The following is a 26,399-nucleotide window of genomic DNA, read 5'->3' on the forward strand; positions in this document are numbered from 1 at the left end:
CATAATAAGGGTTCCATCAGTCCAAGACAGTGTCGCTGGCAGCAGTGCCTTGCACTCGACAAGTGTCGACTCAGGTATCCTTCTAGGTTTCCTATCGTCGCCTCGATTATACCGCGATGGTATGAGCTGCTCCCATCCTCAATCCGTTCTCCCATCGCCTTAAGTCCCATAGCAGCACGGGCTGCCTCACATTTTATCTTGCATGTCTATGGGTCGGACATATAAAATAGTCTCCAGTGCCATAGTGGGCGTGGTTCTTATTCCTCCGCCTAAGCCTAGACAACATGTTCTCTGAACCTGTCGTATGGTCCTTATGTTGCACTTTTCTCCATAGCAGTCCACCAAACTACTGAGGCGTAAGTAAGTATTGTTCTAATGACGCTCCTGTAAAGCCAGTGGACTATCCTCGGATTCAGGCCCTATTTCGAGCCCGTCTACATAGTGTCCAACATCGGCGAGCCTTCTCAGTACGCTTCTGAATGTAACACTTCCAATTAAGTTTCCTATTCAAGATCACTCCTAAGTATTTGACCTTGTCAGATATCAAAATGGGACCACATTCGTTTTCCTCGTGAACAGGCATATTTCTGTCTTCTGTGGGTTAACACTGAGACCCCTGGGTCTAGCCCAGACCCATGCCATCTCCAAGATCCTATCGGTCCTTCTACAAAGCTGATTAGTAGCCTTACCCCTTAGAAATATTATGACATCTTCTGCGTAGAAGAAGGGTTCAAATTCCTCTTCTCTCAATATCCGTAATAGGTTATTTATGGTGGCAAACAAATGCACAAAGTTATAATACTCTGTACCACAGTGGTGGTGTAGGGTACAAAGAAGCAAGGCTTATAGGTCTGTTTACATTTGGTGTCGCATAACTTGCCTTACCGGACTTGGCTATAAATTACACTTTTGACTCCTGCCAGGCTTTCGGAGTATATGCAAGACCTAGGGGTGTTGTGAAATAGTGGCTATATGGGGGCCAGATAGTCGGCCGCCTTCTGTAGTAACGCCGGAAATATTCCGGACGACTTAAATGGTTGGAAGCTCCTCAAGGACTGCCTACACTGTATGACACGTTTAAATCCGCTAGAAGAGATGTGCTCAAAAAGACTAACGAGTCCAAAAAGCAGTACTATAAAAGGAAATTCGAAAATGCAATTGATAGTAAGCGAAAATGGAAAGAAATAAGGAACATCGGAATTGGATCGAAATCCAATACCAACACTGATTGTCTTTCTATCTCTGACCTAGATGAGATAAATGAAAACTTTTTGAAAATAAATACTGTGGACCCTGGCACAAACACTTATTCTAATATTTCTACAGCACAGATTGAAGACACATTCTCGTTTAGATGTGTTAGTCCCGAAGAAGTCTTACAAAGTTTTGCAACCATAAAGTCTGACGCAATGGGATCTGATGGCATACATCCTAGATTTGCCAAATTGGTACTGCCGAAAATACTTCCATTTGTCACACACATTTATAACAACATTCTTACAAAGTCAACGTTCCCAACAGACTGGAAATTGGCAAAAACTATACCGATACCCAAACAGAATTCAGAGTTCCGTCCGATTGCTATCCTGCCGTTTTTCTCTAAAGCTTTGGAACGTATTATAAATACTCAAATAGATGCCTTCCTGAGTTTCAGAGGTCTTTTGAATGATAGACAATCTGGTTTTCGAACAAAAAGAAACTGCTCTACTGTATTAATTGACGTTGTGGAAGAATTGAGACAAAATATGGATAATAATATGGTATCATTTCTGGTTTTACTGGACCACAGTAAAGCCTTTGACACAGTGAACCATGATATTCTTATCTCGAAGCTTGACAGACTTTTCTTTTTCTCCAAACCGGCCTGTAAACTGATTTCATCATACATTACCGGACGCCGTCAATCCGTCAATGTCGGTGATACAACATCTGCGGCACTTGATGTACCTAGAGGTGTTCCGCAGGGCTCTATCCTTGGTCCCTTACTTTTTTCTGTATACATAAATGATCTACCTGATATTCCAATGCATTGTAATGTGCAAATGTACGCTGACGATGTTCAGCTTTTCTCCAGCGCTAAACCAAATTGCGTACAATCATGTATAAATAATATTAATTGCGATCTGAATGAAATCCAGAACTGGGCGAGTAAAAATAGTCTCTGTCTAAATCCGTCAAAAACTAAACTGATGAAAATTTTAAAACGATCAACCACCCAGATTCCTCCTGTAAGAGCTACTTTGAACAACTCGGTAATAGAAACTGTTGATACATCCTGCAACCTTGGTGTAATATTCAATTCCAAACTGACTTGGACTAATCATATAAACAAAGCTGTTGGTAAAGTTCAAGGAATGCTGCGAAGTTTGTGGTCTGTGCGGACTTCTACACCTTTTCAAGTACGTATGCTTTTAGCGAAATCTTACCTTATACCTACTCTACTTTATGGATGTGAAATTTTCGCAAATTGTGATTCGAGAGACTTCAACAAACTAAAAGTAAGCTACAATAACATTGCTCGCTACATATTTAATAAGAAAAGGAGAGACCGAATTTCTCAATTCGCCCACAAAATATTCGACATTAGTTTCGAAAACCTCCTCAAAGCGAAATGCGTTATTTTACTGCAAAAAATAATCTATCTTAAGCAGCCAAAATATCTTTATGATCATCTCCATTTTGCTCGATCTGGCAGAGGACTAAAAATCATTCTACCACGCTTCCGAACCTCAATCTCTGAAAAACAATTTTTAATCAACAGTATTCGTCTTTGGAACAATTTGCCATCCAACATCCAAACCATAAGTAATGCTACTCTTTTCAAGAAAACAATCTTCAAACACTATATTTAAAGTATAATTCCTAAAAAAAATTCTCTTATGATAAATTTTATAATATAATTACTTTTTTATTTATATTTTTCTTAACACATATTCGATGTAATCCATTCCTTAAACCGGCATCGTCACTTATAAGATTTTTATCTTGTGATGTCTGGTATCAATAAACAAACAAACAAACAAGGCTGCCTTAACCATAAATTCTGTTTTGATAAGCCTTCGATCAACCTCAGGGGGTTGAAAGCGGGCCCGCATATGAAATTTTGATGAAAATTTGCACAAGTCATTTGGACGCCATATCAAACATCTCATGCAAAATTTTGTAAAGATACAAATAACATTGACAATACAGCCTAAGTATGCCATATCGAGTGAAAGATGTATATGGGGGCTATATCTAAATCTGATCCGATGTTGTTCAAATCAATAGCGTTCGTGCGTGAACCAAAGAAGAGACTTGTGCAAAATTTTAATACAATCGGACAACGACCTGTACCTTGATTATAAGAATACGTGGACAGACAGTAAGACAGAGGGACATATCGTATCAGGAAGTGGTTCTAAGCCCATTAGTATACTTAGCAATGGGTCGATCTTTTCTTCTTCTTCTTTGCGTTGCAAATAAATGCCATTATAATACCCTATATCACAGTGGAGGTGTAGGGTATAACAAGTAAGAGCGTGCTAAGTTCGGCCTGGCCGAATCTTATATACCCTCCACCATGGATCGCATCTGTCGAGTTCTATGCGCAGTATCTCTTTTTAGGCAACCAATCAAGTTATAGTCCTATTCGGGGCTCAAGAAGCAAAATCGGGAAATCGGTTTATATGGGAGCTGTGTCAAGCTATAGATCGATTCAGACCATATTGCACACGAATGTTGAAGGCCATGGGAGAAGCCGTTGTACAAAATTTGTGCCAAATCGGATGAGAATTGCGCTCTCTAGAGGCTCAAGAAGTCAAGACCCAAGATCGGTTTATATGGCAGCTATATCAGAGTATGGACCGATTTGGACCATAAATGTTGGAAGTGATATCAAAACATTATGTGCAAAATTTCAGTTAAATTGGATGAGAATTGCGCCCTATAGAGTCTCATGAAGTCAAGACCTAAGATCGGTTTATATGGCAGCTATATCAGGTTATGCACCGATATGAACCATACTTCGCACAGTTGTTGGAAGTGATATCAAAAGCTCAACAAGTCAAGACCCAAGAACGGTTTATATGGCAGCTACATCAGGTTATAAACCGATTTGAACCATACTTAGTACAGTTGTTGGAAGTGATATCAAAACACTATGTGCAAAATTTCAGTCAAATCGGACGAGAATTGCGCCCTCTAGAGGCTCAAGAAGTCAAGACCCAAGATCGGTTTATATGGCAGCTATATCAAAACATGCACCGATATGGCCCATTTACAATACCAACCGACCTACACCAATAAGAAGTGTTTGTGCAAAATTTCAAGCGGCTAGCTCTACTCCTTCAAAAGTTTGCGTGCTTTCGACAGACAGACAGACGGACGGACATGGCTATATCGACTAAAAATGTCATGACGATCAAGAATATATATACTTTATGGGGTTTTCGACGAATATTTCGAGGAGTTACAAACAGAATGGCGAAATTAGTGTACCCCCGCCCTATGGTGGAGGGTATAAGAAGAAGTAAAATAGAGAGATCGGTTTATAAGGGAGCTATATCACATTATTGAACGATTCGGACCATATTTGACATGTATGTTGAAGGTCATGGGAGAAGCCGCTGCCATATAAACCGATCTGGGATCTTGACTTCTTGAGCTACAAGATTTCGCTGAAATTTTGCATGACGTGTTTAGTTAAGACTTCCAAGAACTGTGCCAAGCATGGTTTAAATTGGTCCATAAACTAATATAGCTGCCATATAAACCGATCTTGAATCTGGACTTCTTTACCCACTAGAGGGAGCAATTCTTATCCGATTTGGCTGAAATTTTGCATGAGATGTTTTGTTATGACTTTCAACGACCGTACTAAGAATAGTTTAAATCGGTCCATAACCTGATATAGCTGACATATAAACCGATATGGGATCTTGACTTCTTGAGCCTCAAAAGGGATACTGCGCAAAAAACTCGACAAATGTTATTCATGGTGGAGTGTATATAAGATTCGGCCTGGCCGAACATTCTTACTTGTTTTTTGACTAGTTTTGTTCGTCCACTATACGACAACCTTAATTTCATTAGGATAACTTTTTCCTATTTTGAGCCAGACGTTTTCTTGGGTATTTTTCTACCCATTTGCCGTTAATGGGTTAAGAAACTAAATTTTTAACCGATTACAACTTAGTATCTGAAGAAGGTTGACGCCTATGTAGACGCCTCAATCAATCAAAGATGGAATTTCTTCCAAATTATTCCTGAATAAATTGAGGCACCTTAGGTTTCAGCTCAGTATGAAATAGCCAGTTTTTGCAATTTCTTAAGTCTTATATGTTATTCATTGGTTGTAGCACTCTAACTTGTTTTAAATAAGTGTTTTCAGCAACAAACAAGAACGGCAATCACTATATTCTTTACCTCACTTTGATCGCTTTGCAAAAATCCTTAAATTAAATAACGAACTTTGCAATAAATTCTTGTCCTCGGATTCATTACCTTGGCATGCTTCATCCATTGTTTCTCAGCACCCTTTCTAGCAATTCATGGTTACAGCAAAGAATTTCCTCCTCTCCATATTAATTGCGTACATATGTCACCTGAAAACTTTTAACTATCTAATTACGGGGTATACAGAACGAAGGGAGTTTTTCCCATTTCTAATGAAGCGAATGACTGCAAAACTTTTAAATCGGGTTCTTAATAAGAAAAAGCAAAACCATTGCAGAGAGAAAACGATTGGTATGGCATGAAAGGTAGATGTGCAAAGAAGTCGATTAATTACAATGAATTAACGCTATGTTAATTAAAACTGCACGGAAACAGCGAGGAATATAAATCAATCCGGTTTCCACGTGAGTTTTAAAAGAAAAAGAAATTGCAAATGTGTTAATTAAAAATTTTACTCATAAAGTTCTTTAACACGACGGTGTCATGCATGATAACCACCATAAGATGTAGCAGATGAGGTTATAGTGGAAGCCTGAAATCAAACTCACTTAAACCATTGTCGTCCATTCAGATTTCAGAGTGGCGATAGACTAAAGGCTAAGGCTACCCAGCCGTTCATAGATTGAGGCCGATCGGGTGTTACATACGCGGTTTGACTATGTGGATCATAATTTTTGCCTAAATATGCCTTCCCTGATTCCCTAATTTTATATTTCACCGATTCGAAGGAAATTCGATATGTGAAAAGTGCTGCAGATAGATAATTTGGAAACTCGCCAATTTATTTCTTCATTGTTTGTGGATCCAAAAAGTTTACTCGCGCCATCGGCCCATATAAAGCTATTTACACATATAGTCCGATCTAGACCAAATTGGGCAAGGAAGCCAAAAGAACTATTCCGTCTGTCCGTCCGACCGTCCGTCTGTCTATCGAAAGCACGCTAACTTTCGAAGGAGTAAATCTAGCCGCTTGAAAATTTGCACAAATACTTCTTATAGGGTAGGTCGGTTGGGATTGTAAATGGGGCAAATTGGTCCATGTTTTGATATAGCTGCCATATAAACAGATATTGGGTCTTGACTTCTTGAGCCTCTAGAAGGAGCAATTCTCGTCCGATTTCAAATTTTGCACGTAGTGTTTTGGTATCACTTCCAATAACAGTGTAAAGTATGATTCAAATCGGTTTATAATCTGATATAGCTGTCATATAAACCGATCTTCGATCTTGACTTCTTGAGCCAATAGAGCGCGTTATTCTCATCCGATTTGACTGATATTTCGCACATAGTGTTTTGATATCACTTCCAACTACTGTGCGAAGTATGGTCCAAATCGGTTTATAACCTGATATAGCTGCCATATAAATTGATATTGGGTCTTGACTTCCTGAGCCTCTAGAGGGCGCTATTCTTATCCGATTTGGAGGTAATTTTGCATGAGGTGTTTTGTTACGACTTCCAATAACTGTGCCAAGTATGGCGCAAATCGGTACATAACCTAATATAGCTGACATAAAAACCGATCTGGGGTCTTGACTTCTTGAGCCTCTACAGGGAGCAATTCCTGTCCGATTTGACTGAAATATTGCAGGCCTCCATTGCGATTCATGGTGGAAGGTACATAAGATTCGGCCCGGCCGAACTTAGCACGCTTTCACTTGTTTGTCTATAAGTAGGTTAAGTTCGAAGATGGCCTATATAGGACTATATCTTCATATAGGCCCCATATTTGTGTTCTTAGGACCATAAAAACCACATTTATTATTCGATTTTGCTGAAATTTGGGACCCTGAGTTGAGTTGGGACCCTTTGACATCCTTCCTCAATTTGGCCCAGATTGGATATAGCTGCCATATAGACCGATCTCTCGATTTAAGGTCTTGCGCCCATAAAAGGCGCATTTATTTTCCGATTTCGCCGAAATTTGGGACAGTGAGTTGTGTTAGGCTCTTAAACAGTTTTCTGCAACTTGGCCCAAAACGGTTCAGATTTGGATATAGCTGCCATATAGACCCATCTCTAGATTTAAGGTTTTGGTCCAATAAAAGGCGCATGTATTGTCCGATGGCGCCAAAATTTGGGACAGTGAGTTATGTAAAGTCCCTTGACATAATTCTGCAATATGGCACAGATCGGTGCAGATTTGGATATAGCTGCCATATAGACCGATCTCTAGATTTAAGGTTTTGGGCCAATAAAAGGCGCATTTATTGTCCGATTTCGCCAAAATTTTGGACGGTGAGTTGTGTTAGCCTCTTCGTCATATTTCTGCAACTTGGCCCAAAACGGTCCAGATTTTGATATAGCTGCCATATAGATCGATATCTCGATTTAAATTCGTTGCCACATAAAAGGCGAATTTATAATGCGAATTCACTGAAATTTGACACAGTAACTTATGTGAGGCTTTTCGACATCCGTGTCGTATATGGCTCAGATCGGTTTATTGAGCAATGTCTTGTATTATTAGTATTTGGTCCAAATCGAAACATATTTCGATATAGCTGCTATGGGGCATAAGGTGTGCATTTTTCACCGGATTTTGACGAAATGTGGTTTACATATATACACGAGGTGGTGGGTATCCAAATGAATGGAATCTAAATCGAAATATGAACTTATGTCGCCCAATTGTATTAAAAAATAAACTAAATTAACAAAATTTATTTATTCAAAATTTTACATCGATAAATTAACTTGGAATAGGATTTCGACCAAAGGAAGGGTGGACGGACTTAGAATGTTAAGATTATCAAGGATGCTTTTTAGGGTGGCAGTTCGACATTGTGACAGGATTTGTATAGGAGTAAAAAAAAACATAAATTAAACTAATTTACTGAAAGATTTGTGGAACATTTTTTAATAAATCTAAAACTTATAATTTATTAATTAAAGTTGAGATCAAAACAAGATTTAAAGTTTGCTCATTTTCTGATAGTGTACACAAAACGTAAACGTTCCTTTTAAATGAAAGCCATGGTGGTGTCTATATGTGAATAATAGGCAAGCCACAATTATACTAAAAATTAAATTAAATTGTAATAATTTTATTTTTAAAATATTTTTGGCTTTCCCCATAAATTAGCCATTTATTATTCATTTGCGAAAATACTGTACATTGCAAATAGATTTTAATGCATTTCAAAGCAAATAGCTTGGAATTTAAATTGAATTTTTAATATTTAATTGTATTTAATATTTAAACCTCAAAGCAATTGGGCAGGGACCACTTATCATCTGTTATTGTTATTGTTTTTTTTTCACAATGGCATAAAGTGATAGGATAATCGCGTGAATAAAATTAATTACAATTTAAATGGATGGATGATAACGGACATGATAAAATTATAAGCATAGAAAGAAAGAAGTGGTGAGGCGTGAAAAAGGCTCCGGACGACACTTACACGCACACACACATTACAATACAAAATCTTACCGAGACCTGAGTGGCTGTATAGGAATTGGCCCGAGGTCTATTACTAAGGAACGCTGTACGCCAACGGCGCTTGACTTGGGCAATAACCTCACCATTGAAGAAACAAAAGAATGTGGCCACACAAAGACCCTGAAAAGAGAAAAGAAAGTGTAAATGTCTATGGTTAAAAATGAATAGGAATTTTAAAAATGTACATCAATTAACTGTATTTGAAGAAAATAATATAATTAGCTTTACCGGAATGTCCCGCTTTACCATAAAATGGACTTTTAACAAGTAAAAATGCGTTCGGCTGGCCCGAACTTTGGATACCCATAATTCGGCGTCATAATTCGGTGAAAAATTCATAACTTATGCCCCCCTAGCAACTATATCGGTATACGGTCCTATTTGGATAAAAATCGCTACGGACACAGAGGCCTAGTAAGTACAATTCATTGTTCTATTTTGTAGAACAAAAAATTTATGTTTTTGGTAGCTATATCCAAATATGGAATGATCGGGGCCAAATTGAGGGATGTCGAAAGGCCTAACACAACTCACTGTCCCAAATATCGGCGAAATCGGACAATAAATGTGCCTTTTATGGGCCCAAAACCTTAAATCGAAAGATCGGTCTATATGGCGGCTATATCCAAATATGGACCTATCGCCAAATTGAAGAGGATTGTCGAATAGCCTAACACTACTCACTGTCCCAAATTTTGGCGAAGTCGGACAATAAATGCGCCTTTTATTGGCCCAAGACTTTAAATCGAGAGATCGGTCTATATAGCAGCAATATTCAAATCTGGATCGATCTAGACCAAATTGCAGAAAAATGTTAAGGACACTAAAATAAATCACGGTCCCAAATTTCAACGACATCAGAAAATGAATGCGCCTTCTGTGGGCCCAAAATCTTAAATCGAGAGTTCGGTCGATATGGCAGCTATATCCAAGTCTGAACCGATCGGAGCCGAATGGAAGAAAGATGTCGAAGGGCCGAACATAATTCGCTGTCTCAAATTTCAGCAAAATCGGATAGTAATTGTGGCTTTTATGGGTCTTAGACCTTAAATTGGCGGATCGGATTATATGGGGGCTATATCAAGATATAGTTCAAACTTAAAATGCTTATGGAAAACAAATAAGAGCGTGCTAAGTTAGGCCGGGCCGAATCTTATATACCCTCCACCATGGATCGCATTTGTCGAGTTTTATGCGTGGTATCTCTTTTTAGGCAAACAAAGAATATTGAATAAGAATTGTTAGGACCTATATCAAGTTATGGTCCGATTCGGACCATATATGAATGCTGATTATTGTTAAGGTCATTGTGTAGTATTTCAGTTCATTCGGAGAAGAATTGGGCCTTGTAGGGGCTCAAGAAGCAAAATCAGGAGATAGGTTTATATGGGAGCTGTATTAAGGTACTGATCGATTCAGACCATATTATACACGTATGTTGAAGATCATGAGAGATCATGAGCCGTTGTACAAAATTTCAACCAAATCGGATGAAAATTGCACCCTCTAGAGGCTCAAGAAGTCAAAATCCCGGATCGGTTTATATGACAGCTGTATCAGGTAATGAACCGATTTGCGCCATACCTAGCACAGTTATTGGAACTCATAACAAAACACCTCATACAAAATTTCAGCCAAATCGGATGAGAATTGCGCGCTCTATTTGCTTAAGAAGATAAGATCCAGGATCGGTTTATATGGCAGCTATACCAGATTATGGACCGATTTGAATCAGCTATTGATTTGAATGGCAGCTATATAAGTTTATGTACTGATTTGCGTCATACTTAGCACAGTTATTGGAAGTAACAAAACACCTCATGCAAAATTTCAGCCAAATCGGATGAGATTTGCAAGCTCTATTGGCTCAAGAAATCAAGATCCAAGATCGCTTTATATGACAGCGAAGCCACATTATGAACCGATTTGAACCATTCTTAGCACAGTAGTGGGAAGTTATAATAAAACACTTCGTGCAAGAGTTCAGTCAAATCGGACGAGAATTGCGCCCTCTAGAGGCTCAAATAGTCAAGACCCAAGATCGGTTTATATGGCAGCCATATCAAAACATGGACCGATATGGCCCATTTACAATCCCAACTGACCTACACTAATAAAAAGTATTTGTGCAAAATTTGAAGCGACTAGCTTTACTCCTTCGAAAGTTAACGTGCTTTCGTAAGCCAGACGGACGGACATGGCTAGATCGACTTACGATGACGTGACATTGAAGAATATATATATTTTATGGTGTCTCTAGAGTGCGCAATTCTTATCCGATTAGAATGAAATTTTGCACGACGCGTTTTGTTATGATATCCAACGACTTTGCCAAGTATGGTTCAAATCGGTGAATAACCTGCTGTCATATAAAATCCATTGAAAACATTGTCCAAAATATTCATAACAAGAAACTAATGTATGTAGTACTTTTTATATGTAGACCTTATCTTGAAATCTAGTCAGACTTTATTTTGGATACCAATTGAAAAAGCAATTTAGAACCTTGTAAAATTTTCCTACCATGGGACAAAAGATTTTGATTTTCACATCTTTAAAAGGCCATATCGGTTAAAATATTATATGGGAGTTATATCGAAACCTGCGCCACTTTTATTGACACATACTGGGACATGAAATAGAACATCTCACTTGCCTTGCCACCATCAGTATGTGTGTTATAAAGGGTGATTTTTTTGAGGTTAGGATTTTCATGCATTAGTATTTGACAGATCACGTGGGATTTCAGACATGGTGTCAAAGAGAAAGATGCTCAGTATGCTTTGACATTTCATCATGAATAGACTTACTAACGAGCAACGCTTGCAAATCATTGAATTTTATTACCAAAATCAGTGTTCGGTTCGAAATGTGTTCATTCACCGTAACGTTGCGTCCAACAGCATCTTTGAAAAAATACGGTCCAATGATTCCACCAGCGTACAAACCACACCAAACAGTGCATTTTTCGGGATGCATGGGCAGTTCTTCAACGGCTTCTGGTTGCTCTTCACTCTAAATGCGGCAATTTTGCTTATTTACGTAGCCATTCAACCAGAAATGAGCCTCATCGCTGAACAAAATTTGTCAAAATTTGAACACATTTCGAACCGAACACTGATTTTGGTAATAAAATTCAATGATTTGCAAGCGTTGCTCGTTAGTAAGTCTATTCATGATGAAATGTCAAAGCATACTGAGCATCTTTCTCTTTGACACCATGTCTGAAATCCCACGTGATCTGTCAAATACTAATGCATGAAAATCCTAACCTCAAAAAAATCACCCTTTATATGGTTTGAACCGGTTCATAGCCTGATGTAGCTCATATATAAACCAATTTCCCGATTTTAGTTTTTGAGCCCCTATAGAGCGCAATTCTTATAGGATTGGTTTGACATTTTGCACAGTGACTTCTATGATCTCCAACATCCAAACCAAGTGTGGTCCGAAGCGATCCATAACCAGATATAGATACAATAGAATAGCAATTTCTGTCCATTATCCTTGGTTTGCCTATAGTGAGATATCGGGCAAAGAACTTGATATAACTTTTCAAATGCAATCCACGGTGGAGACTATATAAGATTTGACCTTAGCACGCTTCTACTTGTTTCAATTATTAACTGTAAACGAGTGTTTTGAGACTCGATTCCACTAAGCCTGCAGCAATCTATAAGAAACTAGTGACTCAAACTTTTAATGGATAAAGAGTTTTTAGACTTAACTTTTATCAAGGAAAGGCCTAACCAAAGAGAAATCTCCCTTAAACCAACGTGAATTGTCTACCCCCAATGTTTAGAGGCATTCAATGTAGCATTCAATTCTTAACATCAGATGGTGTTGTTCGCAGTGCGGTTGTAATGCACAAACAAGCAATCCTTTTAATAAGGGTTAGTGTTGAAATGTGGATGGTTTTATTTAAAACTCTAAAAACCTCTTGACTGCTTAGAAAGTGAGTAAATAACCATGGATTAGTCACTTTAAATACGGCGATAAATAAGGGATTTAGCGAGTGTCATACTGAATAACATATCAAAAAAAAAAAACTTTGGCGGGAAAGAATTTTTTCCATATTCATTGGACTTTAAGTGACGACATATACTACTATCAAATAAAATAAAGTGTTTTGCTACACTTCGTTACTCCACAGTAAATGAAAGTAATAACTACAAATGTGAAAAAGCTTAAACACCAAAATGCCAACAGAAAAAATAACCATCATTTTGCGTTTCCATAACGTTAGCTTTCTCGATGCTAAAGGAAACAAGCATACGACGCTTAGAGGTCAATTTCTACTACAAATGACTTAAACAAAGCGACCACATTGCACAGTTCTTGCGGCAGCTGTTGGATTTGTGGTGGAAAACGTAAAACATTTTTTCGATGGGAAGCCTTTCTTAATACAAAACGTTCGTTCATGCTGGCTTCATGCGCAAGCATTCATAATGGCACCAAGCAGTCGCACAAAAGCCTCGAAATCCTTTTGTAAATCTTCAAAAAAATGTTTATTTTATTTAAAGCAAGTAAGAGCGCGCTAAGTTCGGCCGGACCGAATCTAATATACCCTCCACCATGGATCGCATTTGTCGAGTTCTTTTCCCGGCATCTCTTCTTACGCCAAAAAGGATATAAGAAAAGATTTGCTCTGCTATTAGAGCGATATAAAGATATGGTCCGGTTTAGACCACAATTAAATTATACGTTGGAGACCTGTGTAAAATGGCAGCCAATCCAATAAGGATTGCGCCCTTTGGGGGCTCAACAAGTACAATAGAGAGATCGATTTATATGGGAGCTGTATCAGTCTATAAACCAATTCATGACATTTTCGACACGTATGTTAAAGGTCATAAGAGAAGCCATTGTACAAAATTTCAGCTAAATCGGATAATAATTGCGCCCTCTAGAGGCTCAAGAAGTCAAGACCCCAGATCGGTTTATATAACAGCTATATCAGGTTATGGACCGATTTGAACTTTTCATAGCACAATTGTAGAAAATCATAACAAAACACCTCATGCAAAATTTCAGCCAAATCGGATAATAATTGCGACTTCTAGAGGCTCAAGAAGTCAAGACCCCAGATCGGTTTATATGACAGCTATATCAGGTTATGAACCGATTTGAACTATTCTTGGCACAATTGTTGGAAGTCATAACTAAACACGTCGTGCAATATTTCAGCTAAATCGGATAGGAATTGCTTCCTGTAGAGGCTCAAGAAGTCAAGACCCCAGATCGTTTTATATGGCAGCTATATCAGGTTATGCGCCGATTTAGACCATACGTAGCACAGTGGTTGGAAGTGATACCAAAACACCACGTGCGAAATTTCAGTCAAATCAAGTGAGAATTGCGACCTCTAGAAGCTCAAGTAGTCAAGACCCAAGATCGATTTATAGGGCAGCTGTATCAAAACATAGACAGATAAAGCCCATAGACAGATAAAAAGGATAAAAGAAAAGATTTGCTCTGCTATTAGAGCAATATCAAGCTATGGTCCGGTTCTGACCACAATAAAATTATTGTAAAGGGTGATTTTTTTGAGGTTAGGATTTTCATGCATTAGTATTTGACAGATCACGTGGGATTTCAGACATGGTGTCAAAGAGAAAGATGCTCAGTATGCTTTGACATTTCATCATGAATAGACTTACTAACGAGCAACGCTTGCAAATCATTGAATTTTATTACCAAAATCAGTGTTCGGTTCGAAATGTGTTCAAATTTTGACAAATTTTGTTCAGCGATGAGGCTCATTTCTGGTTGAATGGCTACGTAAATAAGCAAAATTGCCGCATTTGGAGTGAAGAGCAACCAGAAGCCGTTGAAGAACTGCCCATGCATCCCGAAAAATGCACTGTTTGGTGTGGTTTGTACGCTGGTGGAATCATTGGACCGTATTTTTTCAAAGATGCTGTTGGACGCAACGTTACGGTGAATGAACACATTTCGAACCGAACACTGATTTTGGTAATAAAATTCAATGATTTGCAAGCGTTGCTCGTTAGTAAGTCTATTCATGATGAAATGTCAAAGCATACTGAGCATCTTTCTCTTTGACACCATGTCTGAAATCCCACGTGATCTGTCAAATACTAATGCATGAAAATCTTAACCTCAAAAAAATCACCCTTTATATGTTGGAAATCTGTGAAAAATGTCAGCCAATTCGAATAAGGTTTGCGCCCTTTATGTGGTCAAGAAGCAAAATAGAGAGATCGATTTATATGGGAGCTGTATCAGGCTATAAACCCATTCATAACTTTTCGACACGTATGTTAAAGGTCATAAGAGAAGCCGTTGTACAAAATTTCAGGCAAATCGGATAATAATTGCGACCTCCAGAGGCTCAAGAAGTCAAGATCCCAGATCGGTTTATATGGCAGCTTTAACAGGTTCTGAACCGGTTTGAACCTTATTTGGCACAGTTGTTGAAAGTCATAATAAAATACGTCACATAAAATTTCAGCCAAATCGGATAGGAATTGCGCCCACTAGAAGCTCAAGAAGTCACGTCCCCATATCAGTTTATAAGACAACTATATCAGGTTATGGACCGATTTGAACCATACTTGGCACAGTTGTTAGATATCATAACAAAATATTTCGTGCAAAATTTCATTTAAATCGGATAAGAATTGCGCCCTCTAGTGGCTCAAAAAGTCAAGATTCAAGACCGGTTTATATGGCAGCTATATCAGATTATGGACCTATTTGAACCATACCTCGCACAGTTGTTGGAAGTCATAGCGAAACACGTCGTGCCAAATTTCATTCTAATAGGGTAATAATTACGTCCTCTAGTGGCTCAAGAAGGTTATGGACCGATTTCAACCATACTCGGCACGGTTGTTGGAAGTCATAATAAAACACATTATGCAAAATTTCAGCCAAATCGGATAAGAATTGTACCCTCTAGCGGCTCAAGAAGTCAAGATCCCAGATCGGTTTATACGGCAGCAATATCAAAACGTGGACCGATATAGCCCAATTACAATCCCAACCGATCTACACTAATAAGAAGTATTTGTGCAAAGTTTCAAGCGGCTAGCTTTACTCCTTCGAAAGTTATTGTGCTTTCGACAGACAGACGGACGGACATGGCTAGTTCGACATAAAATGTCACGACGATTAAGAATATATATACTTTATGGGGTTTTGGACGATTTTTTCGAGGAGTTACAAACAGAATGACGAAATTAGTATACCCCCATCCTATGGTGAAGGGTATAAAAACAGAAAATTTCAATTTGGGATGAGGACAGAAGTCTGTTTATAGTGAATATTTGAGGGTACGCACTCGTCACATGTATAAGGAGTTTTTTGAGTTTATTTTTTCCTTTAAATTTTTTGGAAGGGGAAACCTCTTGTCATTAATTGAAAAGACATAAAATGAAACGGAGAAGAAACCCAATTATTCACTCAATGGAGTGACATGACTAAGGGCGGCGCTTGCCAGCGAATATTAATCTTTGCCCATTCTAAGCATTTCACATCAACAACCAATAACACATAAAGTCTACCACAATATAGAAAAACAAAATTTAATATTAAATCAAATACAGATGCAGACGAGAAAGGCGGTAGTGTGTTCAAGGGTAAATAATTAATATATTGTATAATCTGAAAATTTTCTAACAGATTTAAAAATAAAACTACATTTCAGATTGCAAAAGTTCTGGAATGAGGATGAAACAGACCTGTGTATTACAATTTTTTCCTCTTAAAAATATTCCTAAATTTTTCTTTGTTTGTATTACAACATTCTTGCCTCAACTGTGGGCAGTCACATTTCTTTGAAATCATCAATTTACAAGAAACATGATGTTCTTCCTGCTTACCGTTTTTCATTGCATGCTTTTCTCAAATACGACTATTTAACGAGAGCTATGTTTAACCTATCAGGGAAAGATTATTCTAGATGTCATTCCACTCACTTGTGCCTGAAGCAACTTAATTAAGTTCAAAGAACAACATTATTATATGTAATGGTGCAAAAATGTAATTAGTGCATGCGAGGAAATAAATACTTTCTATGCAATTAGTTTTTCTCTATGTTGCTGCTAAGTACTGTAGAGCTAAAAAGATTACAAAAAGCTTTTAAGCCAAGCAAATGAATATATAAGCCATATGGAGAAAAAAGAGCCATCTCGAAGACGCAAAGAGTATAACGCGATGCACAACTGAAGCTTAACAAGTGACGAGTAAAAAGGCGTTAAGTTCGGCCGGGCCAAACTTTGGGTAGCCACCACCTCGGGTATCTATGTAAACCACCTTTCATCAAAATCCGGTGAAAATTTCATACCTTATGCCCCATAGCAGCTATATTGAAATATGTTCCGATTTGGACCAAATACTAATAAGTCAATGTGCAAATGTGAATAACAAAATATTGGCCTTTTAAGTAGCTATATAGCTAAAACCCAGTAAGGAAAGGCAAAAATCGGGCAGTGTCGACTATATAATACCCTACACCACTTAGCGCATGTAGTACTTTTTATATGTAGAACTTATCTCGAAAACTAGTCAGACTTTAATTTGGATACCAATTGAAATAGCAATTTAAAAGCTTGTAAAATTTTCCTACCATAGGACAAAAGATTTGGATTTCCACATCTTTAAAATGCCATATCGGATAAAAGATTATATGGGAGTTTTATCGAAACCTGTGCCAATTTTAATGACACATACTGGGACATGAAATAGAACATCTCACGCCCTATATTGTAGGGATGTGACCAAAATTATGGATTTCACTGCCTTAAAAGTCCATATCGGATGAAATATACACATTGGAGCTATATCTAAATTAGGACCGATTTTAATGAAATTTTGCGCACGTATTGGAACGTCAATTTAAACGTCTCATGCAAAACCGGACGAAAATTGTGGATTCTACAGCCTTAAAAGGCCATATCGGATGAACGATATATATGGGAGCTGTATCTAAATCTGAACCGATTTTTATGAAATTTTCCACATATATGAAGACGTCAAATAAAGCACCTCATGCAAAATTTTGTAAAGATCGGTCCAAAATTGTGGCTTCTAAAGTCTTAAAAGGCCAAGTTGGATGAAAGATATATATGGGAGCTATAACTAAATTTGAACCGATTTTTATGAAATTTTGCACACATATGAGGAAGTTAAATAAAACACCCCATGCTAAATTTTGTAAAGATCGGACCAAAATTGTGACAAAATATATATGGCAGCTACACCTAAATCTGATCCGATTTTGATTAAATTTTGAACATTCATTGAGACTTCACAAAAACGACTCCAAGTCAAATTTGGAGAAGATTGGACCAAAGTTGTGGCTTCTCCAGCCTTAATAGTTCAAATCAGATGAAAGAACCGATTTTGATGAAAACAGTCTGCCAAATTTTGTGCAGATCGGTTAAAAATTGTAGCTACTACGGTCATTTAAGTGCAAATCGGGCAATACATATTTATGGGAGCTATATCTAAATCTGGACAGATTTGTATGAAATTTTGCACAAACATGGAGACGTCAAATAAAACACCCCGTTCCAAATTTTGTAAAGATCTGTAAAAAAGTGTGGCTTCTACAGCCTTAAACGGCCATATCGGATGAAAGATATATATGGGAGCTATATCTAAATCTGGACCGATTTTCATGAAATTTTCCACACATATTAGGACGTCAAATAAAACACCTCGCGCAAAATATTTTAAATATCGGACTAAAACTGTGGCTTCTACAGACTTAAACGACCATATCGGATGAAGGATACATATGGGAGCTATATCTAAAACTGAACCGATTATTTTCAGAATCAATAGCGTTTGTCCTAGTGACATGTGCGAAATTTCGTGACAATCGGACAACAAATACGACCTGCACTTTGATTACAACAATACGTGGACTCACAGAAGGAAAGATGGACATGGCTAAATTGAATCAGATAGTGATTCTGAGTCGATCGGTATACTTATGAGATCTTCGCCTTCTTAGCGTTGAATACCCTGTACCACCGTGGTGGTGTAGGGTATAATAAACCGATCTGAACCATATACGACACGGATGTCGAAAAGCGTAGGCCTAACATAACACTGTGTTAAATTTTAGCGACATCGGACGATAAATGCGCCTTTTATGGGCCCAAAACATTCCATCGAGAGATCGGTCTACATGACAGCTATATCCAAATCTGATCCGATTTGTGCCATATTGCAGAAGTATGTCGAATGACTTAACTAAACTCACTGTCCTAAATTACGGCGATATCGGACAATAAATGCGCTTTTTATGGGCCCAAAACCTTAAATCGAGAAATCGGTTCATATGGCAGCTATATCCATATCTAGACCGATCTGGGCCAAATTGAAGAAAGTGTCGAAGGGCCTAACACCACTCTCTGTCCCAAATTTTGGCAAAATCGGACAATAAATTCGTGTCTTATGGGCCTGAGACGCTAAATCGGCGCATCGGTCTATATGGCAGCTTTATCCAAATCTGGACCGATCTGGGCTAAATTGATGAATGCCGAAGGGCCTAACACAACTCACTGTCCCAAATTTCAGCAAAATCGGATAATAAATGTGCCTTTTATGGGCCCAAAACCCTAAATCAGCGGATATTTACCGACAATAGCAATAAGTGTCTCAATTGCAAGATATTTAGGAGTGGATCATAAATTTTATATCCATATTTGGAGCGAAATGTCTGAAGAACCATCCTAACACAAAAAGAACTCCTCATATCCATAGATTTCAAAAATGCCAGATCTCGGAAATGGGTGGTGCGATTCGAGCGGATTTATTTTCGATCTTAAAGTACGTCAGGTCAGGTCATGTTGAAAAGAAGGTGCAGATATAAATAAGCCACTATGGCCATACATACACTTTTGCCAATTGAAGGCTTGTTGTGTGCTCTGAATACTAAAAAGTAATCTCGAAAAAAACCTAAATCAGGAATTCAGTGCTACTTACAAAATCCCTATTTGTTTTCCATACCACGCCCCTTAGATGGTTCAAATCTGGTATTGTGTCCCCACCTAAGCACCGGTGTCTGTTAGCTGGGCAATGACGTAGGAAAAGCTCCAACGTCTCATAATCTTCCCCGCATGTCCTACAAATGGTATCATTTGCCGCACCGGTTTTCCATAAGTGAGCTTGTCGTCCTATGTGTCCTGTTATGATACCGAAAACTATACTGACTTCCTTATTACTTCCTTTCAGTAATAGCGACGTCTTCTCACGATCTGGATCCCCCCATAGGATTTACGCCGTCCTACCGATCGTTTCGCTGTTCCACAATGTTGCATGCGCATTTGTCGCTCAATCCCTTAACTCGGATTGCGTCGTCTCGAAAGGCTTCGGGTTAACCAAGTTTATGATGGCAGTCCTCTTGCCTTCACCGCCAAATCGTCTGCCCTTTCATTTCCCCTTACTTCGTTATGGCCTGGCACATAAACGATTGCCATCCTCAGAGAAGGCGTTAATCTCCTTCTTACACTGCAAGACTGTTCGCGACCTTACCGTCCTGGTTGTTATTGGCCTTATGGCAATTTTACTGTCGGTAAAGATGTTCACACTCCACGTCCTTGCGTTAGCACCACACCACTTCACGCATTCCGTGATCGCCCGGATCTCCGCCTGCAGGATAGTATTATGGTCAGGCAGTCTAAAACAGATCTCAGTCCCTGGGTTCTCAATGTAGACCCCAGGCCCACACAGTCCTCTAGCTTTGATCCATCCGTGTAACATTATCTACCAGACGCCAATACAAGGGTTCCGTTAATCCAAGACTGTGCCGATGGCAGCAGAGCCTCGCACTCAACTTCAAAGTTCGTCTCAGGTAGTCGGTCGGAAACCTCTTCCCTTTCTTCCAGTTTTCTTGTCGTCGCTTCGATTATACCTTAGGAGCATACAAAAGTCCCAGGCTCGCTGTGGATATGACGGCCAGATGGGGCGTATTTTGCCTCTCTCTGCAGTAACGCCGGAATTACTCCATCGGGTCCTGGTGACATAAATGTTTGAAAGCTTCTCAAGACTTCCTTACGATAAATTCCATACTGAGCAATGAGTTGAATCATTGTTCTTTGATGAGTTCTTACTTTTCATACTAAAATTTAATCTTCTTTGCTTCAGTTGAACTTTGTTAGGCGATGGTGTGGTAATAACGTACTACAACTATTAAACCAATAACCTCAAAACGTAAACGTAATCAAAAATTTTCGTTTTCAAAGTGTTCCTGACTACACTCACATTTACTTACCTGAAAAGATGCCGTAAAAGCCGATATGACCTCGTAGGTGTATTCCAATGGATGGCCAGGAGCCGGATGAAATGGAGTCACAATGTATTGCAAGCCCAGCAGAGGAACCAGTAATAAAGTTGCACTATGAACACAACAAATAAAGACTTTATTATGAGTACTTATCAACTTAAATGTTAACATTGAGTGAGATTCTATGAAGCATAATTCACCAGATTTGTAAGGTAAAGCAGCCAAGGCCCAATGTAGGTCATAATACATAGGGTGTTTATTTCTTAAAGTGACAAAATGTTTAACTAAGTTTAAGCAATATTTTCAATATTAGGTAGGCCTCAACATATATGTTAGTTTACCAAATCGGGACTGATATAGTATTTATAATGGTGTAAAAAATACTACTACCAAATTTTCCATGAACATTCCACCAAGGAATAAGGGATACGTATCTTATATCAATTAGTGCAGTCCACTTAAAGTTTAAACTCAATGAAAAGGGGCCTTCTTTCCTATGTCGAGCCCGAACGGCGTGGATTTGAATCCAGGCGTTCGGCATCATAGGTGGACATACTAACCTCAGCGACACGGGGGCTTCCAGTGAAAATTACACAATTTATGAAACGTCAGCAGTTATTACGAGATATGGTTCGATTTGGACCAAACTCGCAAGGGACGTCGAGGGCTCTAACACAATTCATTATCCAAGACCTTAAAAAGGGAGATTGATCCATATGATAGCTATATCCAAATAAAGTCAGATCTACACCATATTCAGGTTGTGTAGGGGCAATGCAACTCATTGTAGCAAATTGGTCTAAATCGGAAATAAACCCATTCTTATGGCCCCATAAATCGAGAGATTGGTACATATGGAAGCTATATACAACTACAGACCGATCTGGCCCATATTGAATACGGATGACGAAGAGCTTAGGTCTAAGCTCATTTCAGCGAAATCGGATGAGAATACCTTTCTCGAGAGATCGGTGTATATTACAACTACATCGAAATACACCCCGATCGTGACCACACTCGGTAGGAATATTGAAGGTCCAACACAGCTCACTGTGACAAATTTCAGCGATCGGATAATAAATGTGCCGTTTATGGGCCGAAGACCAAAAATCGGGAGATCGGTATATATGAAAGCTATATGAAAATATAGACGCATCTGACCCGTATTTAACACGGATGTTGAGGGGCCTAAGATAACCCACTATTCTTAATTTCGACGAAACCGGGCAATAAATGTGGCTTTAATGGGCCTAACATCTCATATAGGCAGAATTATCTATATTGGGGCTATATCAAGACATAGCCCGATATAGCCCGTCATCGAACTTAATCTGTCTATGAAAAAAATAAATAAATAAATCTGTGCAAAGTTTCAGCCCATTATCCGACATATTGATATACAAATTAAGTGTGAGGCAGCCACTGCGGCTATGAGACTTAAGGCGGTGGCAGAATGGATTGAGGATGGGAGCAGCTTATAGCATCGGGGTATAAACGAGGCGACAATAGGAAACCTGGAAGGAAGGGAAGAGGTTTCCGATGGGATACCTGAGATGAACCTTGAAGTCGAGTGCGAGGCAATGCTGCCATCGGCACAGTCTTCGATTGACGAAACCGTAGTATTGCCATCTGGAAGATCATGTTACACGGATGGATCAAAGCTAGAGGACAGAGTGCGTCTGGGGGTCTACATTGAGAACCCAGGTGCTGAGATCTGTTTTAGACTTCTTGACCATAATATGGTCCTGTGGATGGAGATCCGGGCGATCACGGAATGGTGTGGTGTTAACGCGAGGACGTCGAGTGTGAACATCTTTACCGACAGACGGAAAGGTCACGAACAGTCTTGCAGGAGATCAACGCCATCTCGAGGATGGCAAAATCCGAATCGTTTGGGTGCCGGGCCATAACGGAGTAAGGGGAAGTGAAAGGGCAGACAATTTGGCAGTGAAGGCCAGAGGACTGCCGTCAATAAACTTGGTTAACCCGAAGCGTTTCGGGTCGACGCAGTCCGAGTTAGGGGGTTGGCGACGAATGCCCATGCAACATTGTGGAACAGCGAAACGGTAGGTCGGATGGCGAAAATCCTATAGGGGATCCAAATCGTGAGAAGACGAGGCTATTACTGATAGGAAGCAAGAAGGAGGTCAGTAAAGCTATTGGTATCATAATGGGGCACATAGGACTACGAGCTGACTTATGTAAAATAGGTGCGGCATGTGGTAGCATGGGTAGGGCATGCGGGTAAGATGATGAGACGTTGAAGCATTTCCTTTATCATTGCCCGGCTTTCGCGTCTAGCAGATACCGACACTTAAATGCGGACACAATACCAGACATGGACCAGCTTAGGGGAGTGGTATTGAAAACAATTAAATATTTTGTAAGTAGCAGGGAATTCCTAACTTAAAATTTTCTTTTCGTGGTTACTTTATAGCCGATTACTGGCTTAGGTGTATGTCCATAGTGGCATGGGGCGGATTAATAGATGCACCCTCTATTCAACCTTACCTAACCTAACCTTCAGCCCATTATATCTATTTTTAAAAACTGTAACGTGATTTCAACAGACAGACAAACGGACATGGCTAGATCTTTTTAGATTTCTACGACGATCAATCAGCGCCTAGACCTAGAAGGGTCCCCAAATTATTGATTGGAAAACACCTCAACGTTGACTATGTTAAGTTTCGTGTACTTATTTCTACCTGTCAAATTTTCTACAATTATTTCCAATATTTTTCGATTTAACAACACTTTTCAACATAGGATGGGTGCACAGTTTGTGACACCTCGAAATCTTGATCTGCTACCCTATAAAAATATATATTTACGAGTAAAGACGAGTAAAAGACAGCTGCACAGATGACTCTTATTGATGTAGGTCGTTGGGGATTGCAGTTGGTTCAGATTTGGATATAGCTCAGATATAAACTAGTCGTTCGACTTGACTTCTTGAGCCCCTCGAAGCCAATTGTTATTGGAATGGGCTGAAATTATGCACATAGAGTTCTGTTATAACTTTCAACAAATGTGCAAAGTATGGTCGAAATGGGTCTGACTAAGCCTGACTAAGCTCCCATAAAAACTTATCATCCTATTTGATGTCTTGAGCCACTGGAAGTCGGTACATAATTTGATTAGCTCCCATACAAACTTATCACACGACTAGTCTTCTACGGCTCTTAGGAATTTCAATTTTCACCTGGTTTGACAGAAATGTATGCCTTCCAATGCAAATTTGCCCATGAGCATTCCATTAGGGACTGGGCAAACTGCTCACAAATCAATGAGTGCTGTCCGATTCTATTTTAAGCTCAATGATAAGGAACCTCCTTTTTATAGCCGAGTCCGAACGGCGTGCCGCAGAGCGACACCTCTTTGGGGGAAGTTTTTACATGGCAAAGTACCTCATAAATGTCGCCAGCATAAGGAGGGGATAATCACCTCTGAAAAATTTTCTGATGTTCCTGCCAGGATTCTGAACCTCTGCGCTACGGTGCCTTCCAACTAAGTTTATTTTGTGTAAATTTTAAGTATAAGCCATGGTGGTGTGTTCAAAGATTCGGCCCGGCCGAGATTAGCTCGATTTTACTGGTTATACCAACCACCATAGGATGGAAGGTATACTAATCTAGCCATTCCGTTTGTAACACCTCGAAATATTGATCTGGGACGCCATAAAGTATATATGCTCTTGATCGTCTAGACCTTCTGAGTCGAAATAGCCTTGCCCGTTCATCTATCCGTCTGTCTGTCCATCCGTCGATATCAAGATAGCGGTCGAACTAATTAAGGTATCCGCCAAAATTTTGCATAGATACTTCTTTTTAATGTAAGTCGTGGGGGATCTCTGGTCACCTGATGTGACTTCTTGAGCCCCTGGAAGAGGCTTTCAACAACCGTGCCAAGTACGATCCAAATCGGCCAATAACCTGATATAGATCCCATATAAACCGATCTCCCGATTTTGCATCTTGAGCCCCTGGAAGCCGCAATTTCTATCCGATTTGGGTGAAATTTTACATTAAGTGTTTTAATATGACGTACAATAGCTGTGCCAAGTACGGTTTAATCGGTCCATAACTTGATATAACTGTCATAAAAACCGATCTCCCGAATAGTCTTCTACGGCACGTAGATTCAATTTATGCCTGGTTTGGCAGAAATTTGGTACGTGAAACAGATGTCTTGAAGTGAGTTTGTTTGTGGAAATTATTTACAGAATTCATGGTGGTGGGTTCCTAAGATTTCGCCCGGCCGTACTTAGCACATTTTACTTGTTATACCCACCACCATAGGATGGGGGGTTTATTCATTTAGTCATTTCGATTACAACACATTATAATCACGCTAAACTCTTCAAAACTTGAGATATTGAGTTGAAATTTTACACAGATACGTCTTTTTGATACACGCTGGTTAAGTCTTTGAACGGGACCATATTAGGATGTAGTTGCTATATAGACCGATCTGGCGATAAAGGATCTGAAGCCCATCAATGCTTTATTCTTTATCCGCTTTCGTTAAAATTTTAAACAGGGAGTAGTTTTAGGTCCGTCCCAAATATGGTTCGGATTGGACTTTATTTAGATATAGCTGTCATATAGACCGATACGCCGATAAAAGGTCTGAAGCCCATAAAAGCTTTATTTTTTATCCGATTTCGCTGAAATTTGAAAAGTTAGTAGTTTTAGGCCTCTTAACATCCGCCGCAAATATGGTTCAGATCGGACTACATTTAGATATAGCTGTCATATACACGGATATTCCGATTAAGGATCGGACGCCGATAAAAGCTTTAATTATTACCCGATTTCACTGAAATGTGAATCAGTGAGATGTTTTAAGCTTCTCGCCATCAGACCCAGATTTTGTATAGATCGGCCGCTATTTAGATATAGCTGTCATATAGACCGATATACCGGTAAAGGGTTGGAAGCCCATAAAAGCTGCATTTGTTGTCCGATTTCGTTGTGATTTGAAATAATGAGTTATTTTAAGCCTCCCGACATCTGACCCAAATATGACTCAGATCAGATTATAGCTGTCATAAAGACCGAACATTTAACTTTGGGTCTTAATCCCATAAAAAGCGGACTTCTTGCCCGATTTCGCTGAAACTGTTACATGTATATGAATTCTCTAGAGCTGAATGAAATATGATCTAGACCCGCCCCTATTTAGATATAACTATGGATATAGTAATAGAGTTATAATAAAATAGGATGATTATTATATCCTTGGTGGTGGGTA

General features: G+C 39.0%; 1 protein-coding gene across 1 annotated transcript in view; it reads right to left on the minus strand.

Annotated features, from left to right (window-relative positions):
• Positions 1–26,399, minus strand: part of LOC106088443 (parathyroid hormone/parathyroid hormone-related peptide receptor) — a 337,338-nt gene that overhangs the window by 10,955 nt on the left and 299,984 nt on the right. The window contains 2 exon segments of the mRNA XM_059368475.1: positions 8,873–9,001; positions 21,132–21,255. Of these exon segments, the coding sequence (XP_059224458.1) occupies positions 8,873–9,001; positions 21,132–21,255 (253 nt within the window).

Source organism: Stomoxys calcitrans, chromosome 5, assembly GCF_963082655.1.
Source record: "Stomoxys calcitrans chromosome 5, idStoCalc2.1, whole genome shotgun sequence".
In the NCBI taxonomy this organism is placed as follows: Eukaryota; Metazoa; Arthropoda; class Insecta; order Diptera; family Muscidae; genus Stomoxys; species Stomoxys calcitrans.